At 50.7% G+C, this 15,802-nt stretch overlaps 1 protein-coding gene and 1 long non-coding RNA gene across 10 annotated transcripts in view; one reads left to right on the top strand and one right to left on the bottom strand.

Moving 5' to 3' along the window:
• The window catches only part of LOC137232374 (uncharacterized), a 42,295-nt gene that overhangs the window by 5,655 nt on the left and 20,838 nt on the right, over positions 1–15,802 (bottom strand). The window lies entirely within an intron of this gene.
• Positions 1–15,802, top strand: part of KIF9 (kinesin family member 9) — a 47,448-nt gene that overhangs the window by 19,714 nt on the left and 11,932 nt on the right. For 7 of the 9 annotated variants that reach the window (XR_010947002.1, XM_067754169.1, XM_067754168.1 and 4 more), the window contains 9 exons: positions 296–360; positions 2,387–2,464; positions 7,818–7,886; positions 8,725–8,829; positions 10,402–10,457; positions 11,238–11,328; positions 11,815–11,948; positions 13,510–13,701; positions 14,773–14,987. Coding sequence is in view for 8 of the 9 variants with exons in the window: in XM_067754169.1 (XP_067610270.1) it covers positions 296–360; positions 2,387–2,464; positions 7,818–7,886; positions 8,725–8,829; positions 10,402–10,457; positions 11,238–11,328; positions 11,815–11,948; positions 13,510–13,701; positions 14,773–14,987 (1,005 nt within the window). In the remaining variant the exon portion in view is untranslated. The remainder of the gene's footprint in view (positions 1–295; positions 361–2,386; positions 2,465–7,817; positions 7,887–8,724; positions 8,830–10,401; positions 10,458–11,237; positions 11,329–11,814; positions 11,949–13,509; positions 13,702–14,772; positions 14,988–15,802) is intronic. The other 2 variants (XM_067754164.1, XM_067754165.1) reach the window with 2 other exon arrangements.

The following is a 15,802-nucleotide window of genomic DNA, read 5'->3' as shown; positions in this document are numbered from 1 at the left end:
AGAAAGAAAAGAAAGAGATCAGAAAGGGAGACAGGGCTCTGGTCTCCTTTTCCTTTCTTACAAGGGCACTAATCCCATCATGGGGCTCCACCCTCATGACTTCATGTACTTAATTACTTCCTGCAGGCGCCACCTCCAAATACCATCACATTGAGGGTTAGGACTTCAATATATGAATTTTGAAGGGACACAAATGTTCAGAGCCCTCCCACCCCCTCCACCTCCCACCCTCAAAGGAATCTCCTGGCAGAAAACCCACATGGTTCATGGCCCTTCTGTGTCCTGCTTTCTGCAGGGGGAAATTGCAATATGATCCTTGTGACAAACATCTACGGAGAAGCCTCCCAGTTAGAAGAGACGGTATGTAAAGACAGCCAGTGCAACCGGGATGGAATCCCTCCTCATGCATGCCAGGGCTGGGTAAACTGACACAGTAGCTATAGACATGGTCAAGGGTAGAGGGATCCAGGGATGAGTCTGAGCCAAAATTGCTGAAGGGGGCCCAGCCAGGATCCAAATACCAAGTACCAAGGGGCAGAAGCCATGTCAAGGAAGAGGCAAGGCAGGTGGCAAGCTCAGTGTGGGGGCCTATGTGAGAAGAGAAGGCTGAGAGCCAGCTTTGTGGGGCAAGGACTGTGTTTTCTGGCCCATGCCAGGAGTATTTTGCCGCTGCAGCGAGGAGCTCGGGAAGGAGAGGAAGAAGAAGAAGGTGCAGCGGCTGGATGGGCCCTGGCGGCCATGCTGAGGCCTTGGCTATTCTACTCCAGGTGGCAGGGACTGTCACAGGGTTTTAGTAGGAGAGGGCTGTGGCCAGAGTTGTGACTCGGGGAGATTAATCCAGCAGCAGGAAACAGGTGGCCCGGGGAGGTAAGAAGCTTATGAGAACCAGAGGCAGGAATACGAAGTGAGCCAGTGACACAGGTGAGTCCACATAGCTAGGCACCCAGGCTGGGGCTCCCCGCCTCTCCTCCCTACCCATCCTAAATAAGATAGGTTTGGAAATCTCTCCCTAGACATTTTGGTCAAATGTGGATGTTTGGGGCAAGCTTCAGTCATCTGGAGAATCCACTAGGTGAAACAGGTCATTTCCAGGGACATTGCAGGGCAAGATGCTTCTGCAGGGCCTCCCAGCTTGGTGCATTAGGGACCATCCCAGCTTCCAGGGGGAGTTCTCCGGCCACATACCCAGTGCCCTGGGACTTGGGAGGCCAGGGAGGGGAGCTCCAGCTGATGTGCAGACAGCATCCCCAGAGGAAGGCTTCAGGCACCTACTGGTCTCACAGCATAACAAAGCATGAGTGAACCCCAAGAGGAGTCATGAATACTGGGCCTCCTGGCTGCCTGGTTAAGAAATACGTCCTCCAAGACTGTGGAAGACCCTTTCTCCCCTTATCCCCACCCCTGAGATGGTCACACAGGAAGCAGCTCTCCTGGTACCTGCTGTCCCCCGAGGCTTGTGCCCACACCACCTGGGATCTCTGATTAGGACTGAGCCCACAGGAGCCCTAAGGAGCTGCTGGAAGAGTATCGGGGGTTGGGACAAAGGCATATTGGGGGTGCAGAAGCTCATGATTCTCTTCTCCAAATGCTTTAAAACTTTAAAACTGTTCCTATCATGATTCGTGTTGCTTAATGCATTGACCACGCATGTGTGTATGAGGGAGTCGTGGCCACACTTGCTGCTGTGCTTACAGCAGGAGAGTCTGATTTCACCCTCACACAGAAGCCACTCCAACTAAAATGACAGGGGTCTCTTCCTGAGGGCTCTCTGTGAGCCAGTTCTGTCCAGAGCACATAACATACCTCAGCACTAAGTCTCCCAGTGACCCTATGAGGCAGGTCTTCCCAACTTTACAGAGAAGTTACAAGACCTGTCTGAGGTTGTGCAGTCAGTTGTTTGGTGGCAGATCTCTTAACTACTAGGCAAGACTGTCCAATGGAAGAGCCCTTTCAGGCCTTCCTCAGGCTACTTCTGGGTTACCCATCCCCCCTCCAAGTTGGCTTCCCTGTTTCAGGGCTCCGAGTCAGCCCAGCACAGTATGAGGCTGGGATGTCAGGGCTCACTGGCAGCTCATGTGCCACTGGCTGCTCCTCACTGCCAGGGCGCAGCCCTCCACTCCTCATGGAACATCAGCACAGTGGGGCTGTTTCCCAAGTGCCCGCTTCTGTGGCCACCCCATGGGCCCCCAGCCATAATTACCCCTGGCTGGCTGTGCCCCCAGAGGGACTCGGGCAGGACCCCCAGACGTCACTCCATGGGCCCATGGAGCTTTCCTCTCTGCAGGGAGACTTGTTTTCTAGTGGAATCCTTTAACCTGTTTTGCACATATCTCTACTCACAAGTAATTGACCAAGAACATAGAGGTCTGTCTGATCTGTTTTTCAGCTGTCTTCACTGCGGTTTGCCAGCAGGATGAAGCTGGTCACCACTGAGCCTGCCATCAACGAAAAGTATGACGCTGAGGTACTAAGGGGCTTGTAGGCAGGTATCTCGCTGTGGGGAAGGTGTATGGGTTTGCTGCCTGGGTCACAAGAGCCTGGCTTCCCTTCCTGCCTTGACCAAAGATACGCATGTGATCCTGGGTCAGTCCCTTTCTGCTCTGGGATAGGCCAGTGTTTAGAGTCCCTTGGGGGCTGCCACAAAGGTGAAAGGGCTAGGTCAGGCCCCCCACCCAATTCATATGTGGGGCTTCAAGGCCTCTGAGTGCCCCTGGGCTTCTGCATGAGAGTCCTTAGAGCTAATTGTTTCTGAGCTAAATCAGTGTAGACCATCTCTCAGACTCATCTGGTTAGGTCACTACAGAACCTCTTTCTTCCCAGCCTGAGCGATCCCGCTCAGCAAACAGCTGACCAATCAGAAGAATGATCAGCCTCACCATTAGCCAGGGAAATGCAAGTTAAAACCTTAGTGGAATTCCACCCTCAGACTAGCAAAAATTAGAAATTTTCTGACAATGTAGAAACAATGGTGAGTATGTGCAGAAACAGCAATGCTTATTTATTTCTGGTCTAAGTGTAATGGACAGCCACTTTGGAGAGCATTTTGGCAACATCTAGTAAAGTAAAAACACATTTACCAACAATTTGGTTTTCCTTTAAGGTGCTTATGCAATCGTAGTTACTGGAGACAGGAGCATATACATGCCCTAAACCCATGACAAACCAGCTAAACTTTCTAGATTCTAAATCCTGAAGGAAAATAACAGTCCGGGGGCTCTGTGGATCTAACCCATGGTTTGGAGGTTGAGGAGGAAGTAGAGCTTAGAGCAGTGGTTCTCAAAACTTGAGTGGGTATCAGAATCACCCTGCGGTCTCATTGAACCACAGGTCACTGCACCCGTTCCCAGAGTTCCTGATTCCATCGGTCTGGGGTGGGGACTGAGGATTCAAGTTTCTCATGAGTGTCCCCGGTGCTGCTGCTGCTGCTGTTCTGGGACCACACTTGGAGAATGACGGGCACAGTAGTTAAGAGCGCTGGCCCCTGCGTTGGGCTATCCTGGTTCAGCAGCCTGCTCTTTCCTTCGTCAGCTGTATAACCTCAGCGAGATACTTATTCTTTCTAAGGCAGGAGTAACAGAGTTCACTCTCAAAGAGATGTGAAGAACAAGATAATGGGTAGGAATCTTTTAGCACAGTGCTGTCATGGAGTAAATGCTCAGGAAATGTTAGCTAGCACTATAGTCACTTCTGCAGACCAGCAGTATCACTTCTAGGTATATAGTCTAGCAGCATTCTCACATATGCACATAAAGAGACTTATAGAAGATGGTGCTGCACTGCTTGTTGTAATGGTGAAAAGTTAGGAACATGATGAATAGCCTTTAACAGAAGAGTAGCTAAGTAGGTTGCACAGGGAGGGAGGGAGTGAGCTGCGAGCATGGATAATCTCTAGTGAGAAAACAACTTGGGGATTGAATGGTGGCATCTCTCGTTTATACCAAGTATAAGAACATACAAAGCAATGCTGATAATCATTAGTGGATAGATGTGTGTACAAAGATAAAATGTATGGGAGTGAAAAGACCAAACTGAGCAGAGGTTCCTTCTGGATGTCAGGGTGGGGAATGGATTTGGAGTGGGGTAGCCAGGGGCTTCACATTTATCTGAAATGTTTTATTTCTTAAAAAAACAAAAACAAAAACACCTGAAGCCAATATGGTGGCATGCTGTTAAAGTCAGATTTTAGGGTGGTCTTCCCAAGGTTTCATGGCATTATTTTTTATGCTTTTCTTATTTATTTTTCTTATTTTCTTATTTGGTGCTCTCTTAGCTTAGGACTACCACATTACCACCTGTGAACCTGGCTGAGTGGGCGTTGCACCTGGCAGCGAGGACTTTCATTTTAATGTAATTCCTATTCTGAAATCTGCACTGTTGTTCCTGGACAGCCAAGTTGCCATGTCACCAAATGCAAATGTGTTTATAATCTTTATGATAAACATTTTCCTTTATATATATGAGTTTTCGAGAGAGACCTGGAAAATTATTTTGGTTGTTGCCTTTCCTAGACTGTAGCCAGTATTCCCAGGTTGTTTCCAGCACCACCTTCAGTACTGATACCTGTTTTCAAGGGGGTGGAATAGCTTCTGTAGCGTTTCCTTGGTGGGTGGGGCTGGCTGGAAGGTGGGAGATTGAGTTCCTGATCCACCTCTGCTACCAGCTCTCTGTGGTGAGTTGCTCAGGCTCTGAGCCTCAGGATATTCATCTGTGAACTAGGAGGTTGGACTGATGACTTCCAGCAACCCTCCCACTATGTCATTCTGTGATTCTGTGAGGTGGTGTAAGGGTTGTGAGCCATGGGCATAAACAGACAGCAGAGAGACTTGGGGTTCCCTACTCTGCCAAGAGGAAGCACACCTGCACGCTGCCGTGGGGTCAAAATAGGGAAACTTCTTAGGCTGATAGCTGCTCACAGCCTGGCGTGGACTTAAGCAGAACTCTCTGAATGATCCTCATTACATTTATGATGGAAACACCTAACCAGCAAGGAACTTACATGGGTTTGTGCTGTCTCTGAGGCATTTTTTTTTCCATCCAGAAAATGCCCCTGTTTCTTATAAGGGAGTTGGTCAGCCAGGAGGTGCTGTCAGACCCTATTCTGTGGAGTCTTCTGCTTCAGCCCTATTTCCAAGCAGCTTCTTTCCAGTCAGTAGAAGAGGGCAAGTTAGAGGCCACTAAGCCTGACAGGCAGTAGGAGAAGTGGCTTCCATACTCTCAGGGTGCAGCATAGAGGCTGGTGACCCATGGGAGCAGATGGCTCATTTCCACCATCACCGGATTGGCCCAGAGGTCTAACTTGGCTCCTCATGCCACACTGGACAGAGTCATCCAGCTGGAGGTCCCCAGCAGCTCAGCCTGACTTTTCCTAGCTGGGCATAGTGCATTTTCTAGAGCTGAGATCCCTCAGCTGAGAGGAGGGGATGGAGATGAGTAGGGGCCGGCCACCAGTCCTCTCCCGTTCACCTCACAGGGAGTCCACCTGAAGGACCATCTTGAGGATGCCCAGAGGGGCAGAGTCAGAATCTGGACGCTGGTCATGTGTCTTGAGTTCAGGCTTTGTGCCCTGATTTGCCACTGAGCCACCAGGACACCAGGACCCCTTGCTACAGACTGATCACAGCTTTGGTCACCAGTGCTGAGAACCAGCTATCAGGGGCTCCCTCCAGTGGCCATTTTTTGACAACTAAAGGAAGCCCTGTTGTTCACAGTGAAGGTTCTCAGCATGAAGTCCCTTGTGCTTCTTATATGAAAAACACTAGGACAGTATCTATCAAATGTAAAATGACTAAGCAATTCTGCTTCTAGAAATGTATCATTTATTCACTCAGCTAAAATTTCTGGAGTACTTACTATGTGCCAGGCACTTTTTGAAGCACTTGGGATGTATCAGTGTACCAACAGAAACACAAATCTCTGTCTTTGAAGAGCTGACAGTCTGCCGGGGGTGGGAGAGATAGATATACTAAACATAAGAAATCAGTCATTTCTAGATTTGCTTATTTAAGACAACATGGATGAACCTAGAGGACATTATGCTAAGTGAAATAAGCCAGACACAGAAAGAAAAATACTGCATGATCTCATTTATATGTGGAACCTAACAAAGTCAAATTCATAGAAGCAGAAAGTAGAGCAGTGATTACCAGGAGTGGGGTGGGGGCAGGCTGAAAAATGGGGAGATGTTGGTCAAAGGGTACATATTTTTAGTTCTAAGATGAATTAGTTCTGGGGACCTAATGTACAGCATGGTGACTATAATTAATAGTAGTGTATTGTGTACTGAAAATTTGCTATGAAAGTAGATCTCAGATGCTCATACCACACACACAAAAAAAGGTAATTATTGGATATGTTAATTAGCTTGACTGTAGTAATCATTTCACTGTGTACATGTATATCAAAACATCATGTTGGGGCTTCCCTGGTGGCGCAATTGTTGAGAGTCCACCTGCCGATGCAGGGGACACGGGTTCGGGCCCCGGTCTGGGAAGATCCCACATGCCGTGAAGCAGCTGGGCCCGTGAGCCATGGCCGCTGAGCCTGCACATCCAGAGCCTGTGCTCCGCAGCAGGAGAGGCCACAACAGTGAGAGGCCCGCGTACCGCAAAAAAAAAAACAAAAACATCATGTTGTACACCTTAAATATATATAATTTTTCTTAAAACCAAAATAGGTAACTTGTAGAGCTTCACTGTCCAATACAGTAGCCACTACTCACATGTGGCTACTGAAATCAGTAAAACAAAATTTGTTTTTTGGCTGTGCTACACGGCATGCGGGATCCTAATTCCCCAACCAGGGATCGAACTCGTGCCCACTGCAGTGGAAGTGCGGAGTCTTAACCACTGGACCACCAGGGAAGTCCCCTGAAATCAGTAAAATTAAATAAAATTAAAATTTCACTTCCTTGGTCCCACCAGTCACATTTTAAGTGTTCAATAGCTTTATGTGGCTTGCAGCACAAACACAGAACATTTTCATCATTACAGCAAGTTCTATTAGACAACACTGCTCTAGGGTATGTTCTATGAAAGAAAAGTAGAGCAAGATTTTAAAAAAGAGTGGTGTGAGGGTGGGGAGGGGATTGCAGTTTTACATGAGGTGATAGAGATGCGCCTAATTTAGAAGCTTTTGAACAAAGACTTGAGGGAGGTGAGCCATGGAAATACCTGGGAGAAGAGTGTCCCAGGCAGAGGGGACAGACAATGCAGAGGCAGGAATGTGCCCATTTGGTGGGAATGGAGTGAGCAGGAGGGAAAGAGGAGGAAAGAAGTAATGGGACAGATCACATAGAGCTCATACATCACTGTGTTCTCGTACACAAAGATGTAAGTGCAAAGATGTTTTGCAGCATTTTTTGTAGCAGCAATAAATTGGAGGTGGCACACCTGATTATCAGTGGGGAATGGTAATGCTTTGTGTAGTGGTTGGGAAGGATGAGGGTCAATGCATCCTGGAGGCATGGGCTGCACTGAGAGGGCCATTACCCTGTTGGACTGGAGCTCCTGGGAGTCAGGTTTGAGGTGGCCCTAGGGGTGCCTGTGCTCACTCTGTTCTCAGTCTCCTCTGCAGTAAGAGGCAGAGGCCAGAGGACTGCTGAGACCCCCTCAAACCCTAAAGTTACCCAGTTGGGGAGTGGGGAGGGAATCATCCGGATGCTGAGATCACGCCCCATGGATTACCTGGAAGAGCCAGGACGTCCAGGCACGGGTGGGGAATTATAGGCTTGATATGGAAGAGGCAGGGTGGCTTCTCTGACTGTCCTCCCTGCTTTCCCCCTCACCCCACCCCCACCCCACAATATGTTTCCCTGGCAGCGAATGGTCAAGAACCTGGAGAAGGAGCTGGCACTGCTCAAGCAGGAACTAGCCATCCATGACAGCCTGGTAAGGGGCTAGAGGTGGTGGTGGGGCATGGTTGCCAGAATGCTAGAGGGACTAGGGTCAGGGTACCAGGTGGGCAGAAGGGCTAGGTTGGGAGGGGGCAAAGGGTCAGGGCAGGGATGCTGGACGAGCAGAGCCAGTTCGGTGGGCAGAGGGACTGGGTGGACAGGGGGCCAGATGCGTCAGGGGCCGAGTAGAGAGACTCCGGGGTGGGGCAGAAGTGCTGGGGGACCAGAAATGTCTGGTAGGCAGGGACACTGGACAAACAAGAAGATGTGGACAGGGGTGTCAGATGGTCAGGCAGTAGGTGGGGGGATGAGGGGCAGGGGCCAGAGGCCTGGCAGGGGTACAGGGGCAGACAGCATGATGGGTCAAGGTCAGGAGAGGTGGCCCCTGACCAAGGCTGGATGGTCGGGTGGGGACAGCAGCAGGGAGCCATGAAGGTAGGGGGTGGGGGCAGGAGTCCTCCAGTAGCCTGTCTGAGCTAATGCTCATGGTCCAGAGGAGCCTCAAGGCAGAGGCTGCCCCCTCCCTCCTGTGGCCCTCATCCTACAGAGTCTGCTGAGACTCAGTCAGCAGAACCCCCTTGTTTGGAGTAGCAGGCCCCCTGTTGGGCAGCCCTTCCTTCCCCGCCCTACCTGGTTGTCCCTTGATGACCTGAACACCTGGCCTGTGAGTCAGGCCCTCCTTGCCAGGACGTGGTGATGAAGGGAATGGAGCTGGCTTGGGCAGCCAGGGTCTGTGCCCAACCTCCCCACTATGGTTCTCAGAATGGTCCCTGCCACCCCGCTTGGGCTTGGGTGCTTGGAGCTTAACAACATGTTCCTTTTCCTCCTCCAAGGCCAACCGTACCCTTGTTAACTATGACCCCATGGATGAAATTCAAATTGCCGAGATCAACTCCCAGGTGCGGAGGTACCTGGAGGGAACGCTGGACGAGATTGATGTAAGGAGCCCCTCAGGACCACCGTGTCCAGCTGGCCCGGGCCTCCATCTCCTGGCCACACCCCGATGCGTGCTGTGCTAGCCTTGGAACCTCACACTGAGAGGGTACAGGGGGTGTAGGGTAGGTGGTGCTGGACTCCCGGCCTCAGGGCCCTTTAGCCCACCTCAGGGCCTTGGCATCCATGTTTAGGGTTGCAGGGCTGTGGGTGACCCACAGAGTGGCTGACAGCCTTAAACAGCCTTGAATACACAGGAGGTGGTCCATCGCTGGGGGCACAAGTGTGGACCCTGGAGCTAGGCTACCCTGGATCGAATCTCAGCTCAGCTGTCTCCTTGCTGAGTGACCTCAGGAAAATGCTCAAGCTTGTGTACTCTGGTGGCCTCACCTGTACGGTGTGGTGGGGAGGGAAACCGAGCTGGGATGAACTGAGATGCAGCATCTCAGGGGCTTCACTGTGCCAGGCAGAGTGAGGGCATTAAAGGATGATGGTCATGCTGGTTGTCTACAAGGCAGACCCCCCAGGGCCCATGCTGGAGTGGGCCAAGGAGGAAGAGACAGCAGCCACACAGGGAAAGATGCATTGTTTTTATAGCACAGGCTGGCAGACCTCTCATCAGGGAGCTCATGGGCAGAACCTCGCCCGACCTGTTACTGTGAGCAGCTGCCAGAGGCAAGCCTGGGACAACTGAGAGGCAGGCTGCTCTGGTCTTCCTAGTAAGGGCAGCCCCAGACTGACCAAGGCGTCGCGGGTAATGCTGGTGGGCTATAGGCCCAAGAGGGAGGCTGATGGCCTTCCTCCAGCCACAGGTGAGTGTGTCTGTGCCCACACAGAAAGGTTCGTAATGGAACCTTTTGGAAGCAGGAGAGAGCTGAGGACAATAAATTGTATTTAAATGTTTTCTTAGTATTCTCAAGAACTAGAGTCATTTTAATTTTATAGAGGTCTTCACTCAGAAAAGGTGATTATTATAGTCGTGGTAAATAGTTTTAAAACTACTAATCAGGTGTTTCTCTGTTCTTGAGGAGGGCTGGCCTGCCACTTTCCTGAGAGGGTGCTGGCAGATGTCCAATTCTTTTTTTTTTTTTTTTTAAACTTTTCGCTGCGTTGGGTCTTTGTCGCTGCGCACAGGCTTTCTCTAGTTGCAGTGAGCGGGGGCTACTCTTCGTCATGGTGTGCGGGCTTCTCATTGCGGTGGCTTCTCTTGTTGAGGAGCACGGGCTCTAGGCGCGTGGGCTTCAGCAGTTGTGGCTCGCAGGCTCAGTAGTTGTGGCACATGGGCTTCAATAGTTGTGGCTCGCAGGCTCTAGAGTGCAGGCTCAGTAGTTGTGGCGCACAGGCCTAGTTGCTCTGTGGCCTGTGGGATCTTCCCAGACCAGGGATCAAACCCGTGTCCCCTGCATTGGCAGGCGGATTCTTAACCACTGTGCTACCAGGGAAGTCCCAGATGTCCCATTCTTGAGACAGATGGTCCACGGGTTAGCCAAGGGGTCCTGGTTTCTCTACTAACACAGACAAAGCCTTGGTCCCGTGGTGCCCTTGGTCTAACCTCTGCCTTGTTCTCTTCCCTCCAGATAATCAACCTCAGACAGATCCAGGAGGTGTTCAACCAGTTCCGGGTGGTTCTGAGGTAAGGGGCCCACCCCATCCGCCCCACTGCTACGTCAGGCTGCCATTTTCATTTCCCATGGTATGGATGCCGGTCTCCAAGTGCACTGCCTTCTCTCTGGTGTGTGAGGAGCCAGATCAGAGGCCTCTGGGTATGGCAGGCCCTGGGTGTCCCCGACAGCCTCTGCCCCTGAGCTCTTATATCCTCCTGCCCTGCCCTTCCCCTGGGGGAAGTGGGGAGGACAACCCTCCATTCAAGGGCTACTCAGAGACGAGGCGGTCCCTGGTTTCCTGAGTTTATTAATTGGACAGGAGGTCCTTGTGGAGTGCCAGCCCTGAAGATGGCCGGAGCAGGACACTTTGATACTCCCCACACCCGCCTCCCCACCTCAGGAGGGATTTGTGGTTTATTTGGGTACAGACATACCTGTAGCCTGACTGCCTGATGCTGGATGGTATCACAGAAGCTGGGTATGTGATTTTGAAGGGCCTGTTAGAGACAGACAGGTGGGGAAGCATGGTGCCGAGGTAGGCTTACAGTCCTTGTTAAAGGTCATCTTAGAGCAGTTGTGCTTGGCACATAAGATGGCCCCTGCAGATTTGGGGGCTGGACAATGGGTACACACACTGGGGAGTGGAGAGCAGGGGAATGAGCGTTTTTGGTCTGATCTGGTTCATGATGAGGATGTGGCTCTGCCGCAGGGGCCACACACAAACGACTTCTAACTCCAGTAGTTGGCGCTTGCCCAGTGGGTTCAGCATGGCCCCAGCTGTGATGGGTTCTTTCACTCTCTCTCCCAAGCCAACAGGAACAGGAAGTGGAATCCACTTTGCGCAGGAAGTACACCCTCATAGACAAGAATGACTTCGAAGCCATCTCTGCTGTCCAGAAGGTAAGCACAATTGCCTCTTGTCGACAAGACTCACATCAGATTTTTCCATCCCCAGATCTTTCCAGAGACAGTGAGTGTCTTGCATTAAAGCAGATCTAGGGTTGCGACAGATAAAGGTAACACCAGCATGAGCATGGGGTGACCCAGGCAGGAGTAAACCGCATATGAGTTCAAAATGTTCTCCATAAAATGGAGATGTGGCTAGTAGTAAACAAGACCAATTCCCAGAGTTAGGTTGGAAACGGGCCCCAAGAGCCTCAGCGTATGGAATGAGACACCAGACCATGAGAGGAGTTGATGTAGGAAGTGGACATTGGGTGGGGTGATCAAAGACAGCTCTGCTGGGGACAGCCTGAAGTGACATCAGCAGGAGCCACATCTCGGTGTGTGGGATGAACATGTCCACCTTTGGTCCATATACACCTGGTTCCCCAGGGAGCCTGAACCCTTAATCTAACCATAGACCTGCAACTGGCCTCTGTCCAGGCAGGGCTCGTGGATGATGACGGCCACCTAGTGGGCGAGCCTGACGGACAAGGCTTCGGACTCGGAGTCGCCCCTTTCTCTACCAGACCCGGGAAGAAATCCAAGTCCAAGAAGATGTTCAAAGAGCAGCTCGGGTGAGTGACCTTCCTGCTGCTCCAGCTGATCAGCACCTGGCCCTCCTTGGCTGGTGAAAGGGAGGACATGAGCTGTCCCTCCCTTCCCCCGGTATCTTAGTTATGGGGTAGTCACAATGGAGACCTCTCCTGCCAATACTAGCAGCATCTGTGGGGCCCAGGCTGGGGCTGGTCACCTGTCATCCTCACAGCAGTTCCACAAGGTGGGAGTTCATGTCTCCATTTTAACTAATGAGGAAACCAAGGCTCAGAGAGGGGAATTCATTCCAAGGTCACATTGCTAAGGTGTGGTAGAGTGGAAGTGAGAAGCCAGGCTGGCACTCGCCCTCTGGTACTTCATGTGGAAACCCAGCTCCCACCACCAGGTTCCTTCTGTGACCCGGCTAATTGGCACGCATATCACCTAAAAACTCCAGCTCACCTTTCAGGCAAGACTCGTTTGTAGATGCAGGGTGTCAAGTTCCCTTAATGAACCAGCCTCCCTGGGAAGTGCTGTGTCGTGGTGGACAAAGCACACGTTCTGGAGGTAATGCCTGGGCTCACCTCCCTGCTCAGTAGTTCTTTCACCCACGGGGGTCACCCCAGTGAGGTGTAAGAGCCTCTCTGCCTCTGTTTCCTCATCCCTAAAATGGGTATAATAACAATAATAGCATCAGTCACCGGGGTGGTTTTGAGGATAAGTGAGTAAATGCAATTCCTGTCCCTGGAAGACCTCAATACAAATATGTTGTTACCATTATCACTTGTAAAAGGACACGGGCCAGAGCTGATTGTAGAAAACTGTCACATGCAGTATTGGAGTCGGGTAGGAGGATGCCCTGGCCTCCTCCTGCCTCTTCAGGAAGGGAGGTCACACCCCCACCCTCTCTGTTCTGCCGTTGGGTAATTAGTGCAGTAACAAATGGATCGAGGCTTGGTTCCCCCAAGCCACACCTGTTGCAAGAAGAAAAAAAGAGAAGGAAACAGTGGAAGGAGCCATGTATATCCTCCCTTTAGTTCAGTCCTGCTCACATGTACCTCTCTGGGAGGGAGGACCCCGGGTGCCATCAGTTGGAGAGGGAGGATGGCTACTTTCCGGGGAGCTGGTGTGGGCACTGACAGAGGTGGGAGAGCAAGTCGGGGACTGATCAGAGCAGCGGGTCAGACGTGTCTCTCTTTACTGTTGGTCTGCAGACAGACGCACCCTGGGTGGGGGCTCTGCTACTCCTTCCCAGGGATGCCTGTGTGACTAATACCTCAGCAGCCATGATGCTCCTTAGAGACTGTGGCCCACCCCAAATGTCCATATGCTTCCAAACTGGAGACTGCCCATTTTTCCCAGGTGTCTCCTGCTGAGACTGCTGGAAGGAGGACTTCTTGTTCTGACAAAAGGGAGAGAAATTCTCTCCTCTTCCTCCCCATCTGCATGGCTTAGGGTTGTACTCTTTGCCCTTTGGCCTGGGTTTATGTTCAAGATAGGAGCTGAGTGGGCTGGGGCTTCTGGTGTATGAGTGCTGAGCAAGATTACTCCCCTCAGCATCAGAGACACTGAGCTTTGGGTCTCCCTGCCTTCTCCTTCCAGCTCCTTGGCAAGAAAGGAGGGTGCCAGCAGCCCTGTGAGTGGCAAGGAGTTGGATGCTTCCACCTCCAAGACCCAGTTGACCCCATCCTCCAAGGATGGAGATGTCAAAGACATGCTTCTGCAGGACCGGGAGACCTCCAGTATTGAGCCCCTTGCCTCGGAATCCCCAAAGGAGGAATTACGCCCACCCAGGTGACCATCTAACAGTAACTCCTGCACCAGATCATACAAAATCAGCATATGACAAGGAAAGAGCACCTGCAGATAGAAGAGAAATAAAATGGGGGTAATAGGCAAAGACTAGGAGCACAGTCCAAAAAAGAAGAAATATGATGGCTTATACACGTGCAAAATGGTTCAACCTCAGGAGTCATCCAAGATACACAATTATACACGGAATCATTTTAGACCCTCCAAATAGCAATTATTTGAATAATTAAATTTGCATATTTTGAATAAGTAATATATTCAAAAGATACAAAATTCTCAGGTATGAGACCATTCCTCCAGCCACCCAGTTCCTCTCTGTGGTGAGTCAGTGATTGAGTTTTTAGGAATCTATCCTGAGGAAGTAATTAGAGATGTAGACAAAGATTTATACAAAAAGATTGTGTCATTAATTTAAAAAGCAAAAGAAAAAAATTTTGGTAACACCTTCAATAGTTGACATTAGGGAAAGGGCACTAAGTGAATCATTTTCTCTGCCCTTGAAATGTACAAAGATGTACATGAAGAATTTTTCCCCAGCCTGTGAACACTTCCAAACATTCAGAGAAGTTGGAAGAATTGTATAGTGAACACCCTCTTGATTCTACCATTAATGTTACCATAGTAACACTTCATCTTATATCTTATTAACTAGAGTTCTCAAAGAGTTTTTAATAGCATGAAAGAATGCTTCTGTGAAAAAAGTAAGATGTAAAATTATACATATTGCATGACTCCAAATATTAAAACAGTTATCAAAGAAATGAAGGAGATACACCAAAGTGTGGTTGCCAATAGGTAATGAGTGGTATTTGGGGTTTTTTTTGGTGTAACTTTTCCTTACTTTCCTCATTTTCTGCAATAGTCACGTGCCCTTGTGTGCTCAGTAAAACAGAGACGAGAGAATGATTCCTACACAGTTTAGCTCCCATCTGGGGTAGGTGGTGCCCAGGAATTCTGACCTGCTTACGGAAGCCCCAGGGAAGAAAGGTGAAGTGCCTGGTGGCTCCAAGACAGCTGCACCATTTCTCCCTCCTCCTTCCCCTCCATCTTCAGGCCCAGCACCCCACCCGCCAAGCCTGTGGCCTTTGAGGACTTTAAGAATGAACGGGGTAGTGAGATCAACCGCATCTTCAAAGAAAACAAATCCATTTTGAACGAGCGGAGGAAAAGGGCCAGCGAGACCACACAGCGCATCAATGCCATCAAGCGGGAGATCGACATGACCAAGGAGGCACTAAATTTCCACAAGTCACTACGAGAGAAGCAAGGTAAAGGTGATGGGAAGATAGTTGGGGGACAGTGGGATCTGAGTCATCCTGCTCGGGATGGGGCAGCTTTGGGCACTGGAGGACTGAGTTGGAAGGGGGCCAGCAGGGGATGTTGGGGTGCAGGCTTCATCCCTGGGTCATCACTTGGCTCTAGTCAGCCCTGGGGAACCACAGAGTCCTTCCCTGTCAGCTAGCTTCTGCCTGCACGTCCCCTTTCTTGCATTATCTCAGATCTAAGGGCTGGACCTTCCATCTGATATGTGCTTCTGCCCATGGAGGGACAGAATTGGTCTTGTAGACACTTCCCCAGGGAGATGGGTGGCTGGCGACCGCCACAAGGTCCATGGGTCCTGGTGTTGTCTCCTCACTGACCACAGTGGTCTGATTGGGGTAGGGGTGCTGGTCAAGACATGAGAAGCTGAGGAGGGAATGAGAATGTGTATACCAGGGGCCAAGTGATTCACTGTCACTAAGACCATTCCTCATGCCAACCCCGCAACAAACTGGCCTAGCAAAGTCTTGTCTCTTAAGGCAGGTGGTGTGGGAAGCCCTCAGGCTCAACGAGCAGGGACCCCTGTGTGGGGAGTGGGGAGAGTGCTCACCCGGTTACCCTGACCTGGTGCCCTTGTCCCAGTGGCAGACACTGCCCATACCTTCAATGGGCACCAAGAACCCTCAAGCTTGAGTAAGCAGAGGACTCATTTGGAAGGGCTGGTCAAGTACAGATTCCTAGGCTGCAATCAGTGGCTCTGACTCAGGAAATCTGGAGCAGGGCCCAGAACCTGCATTTTAATGAGTAACCATCCCAACACTGA

The sequence above is a fragment of the Pseudorca crassidens genome, chromosome 10 (assembly GCF_039906515.1).
Source record: "Pseudorca crassidens isolate mPseCra1 chromosome 10, mPseCra1.hap1, whole genome shotgun sequence".
In the NCBI taxonomy this organism is placed as follows: Eukaryota; Metazoa; Chordata; class Mammalia; order Artiodactyla; family Delphinidae; genus Pseudorca; species Pseudorca crassidens.
The sequence above is the reverse complement of the archived record's forward strand: the minus strand, read 5'-3'. Positions and strand labels throughout refer to the sequence as shown.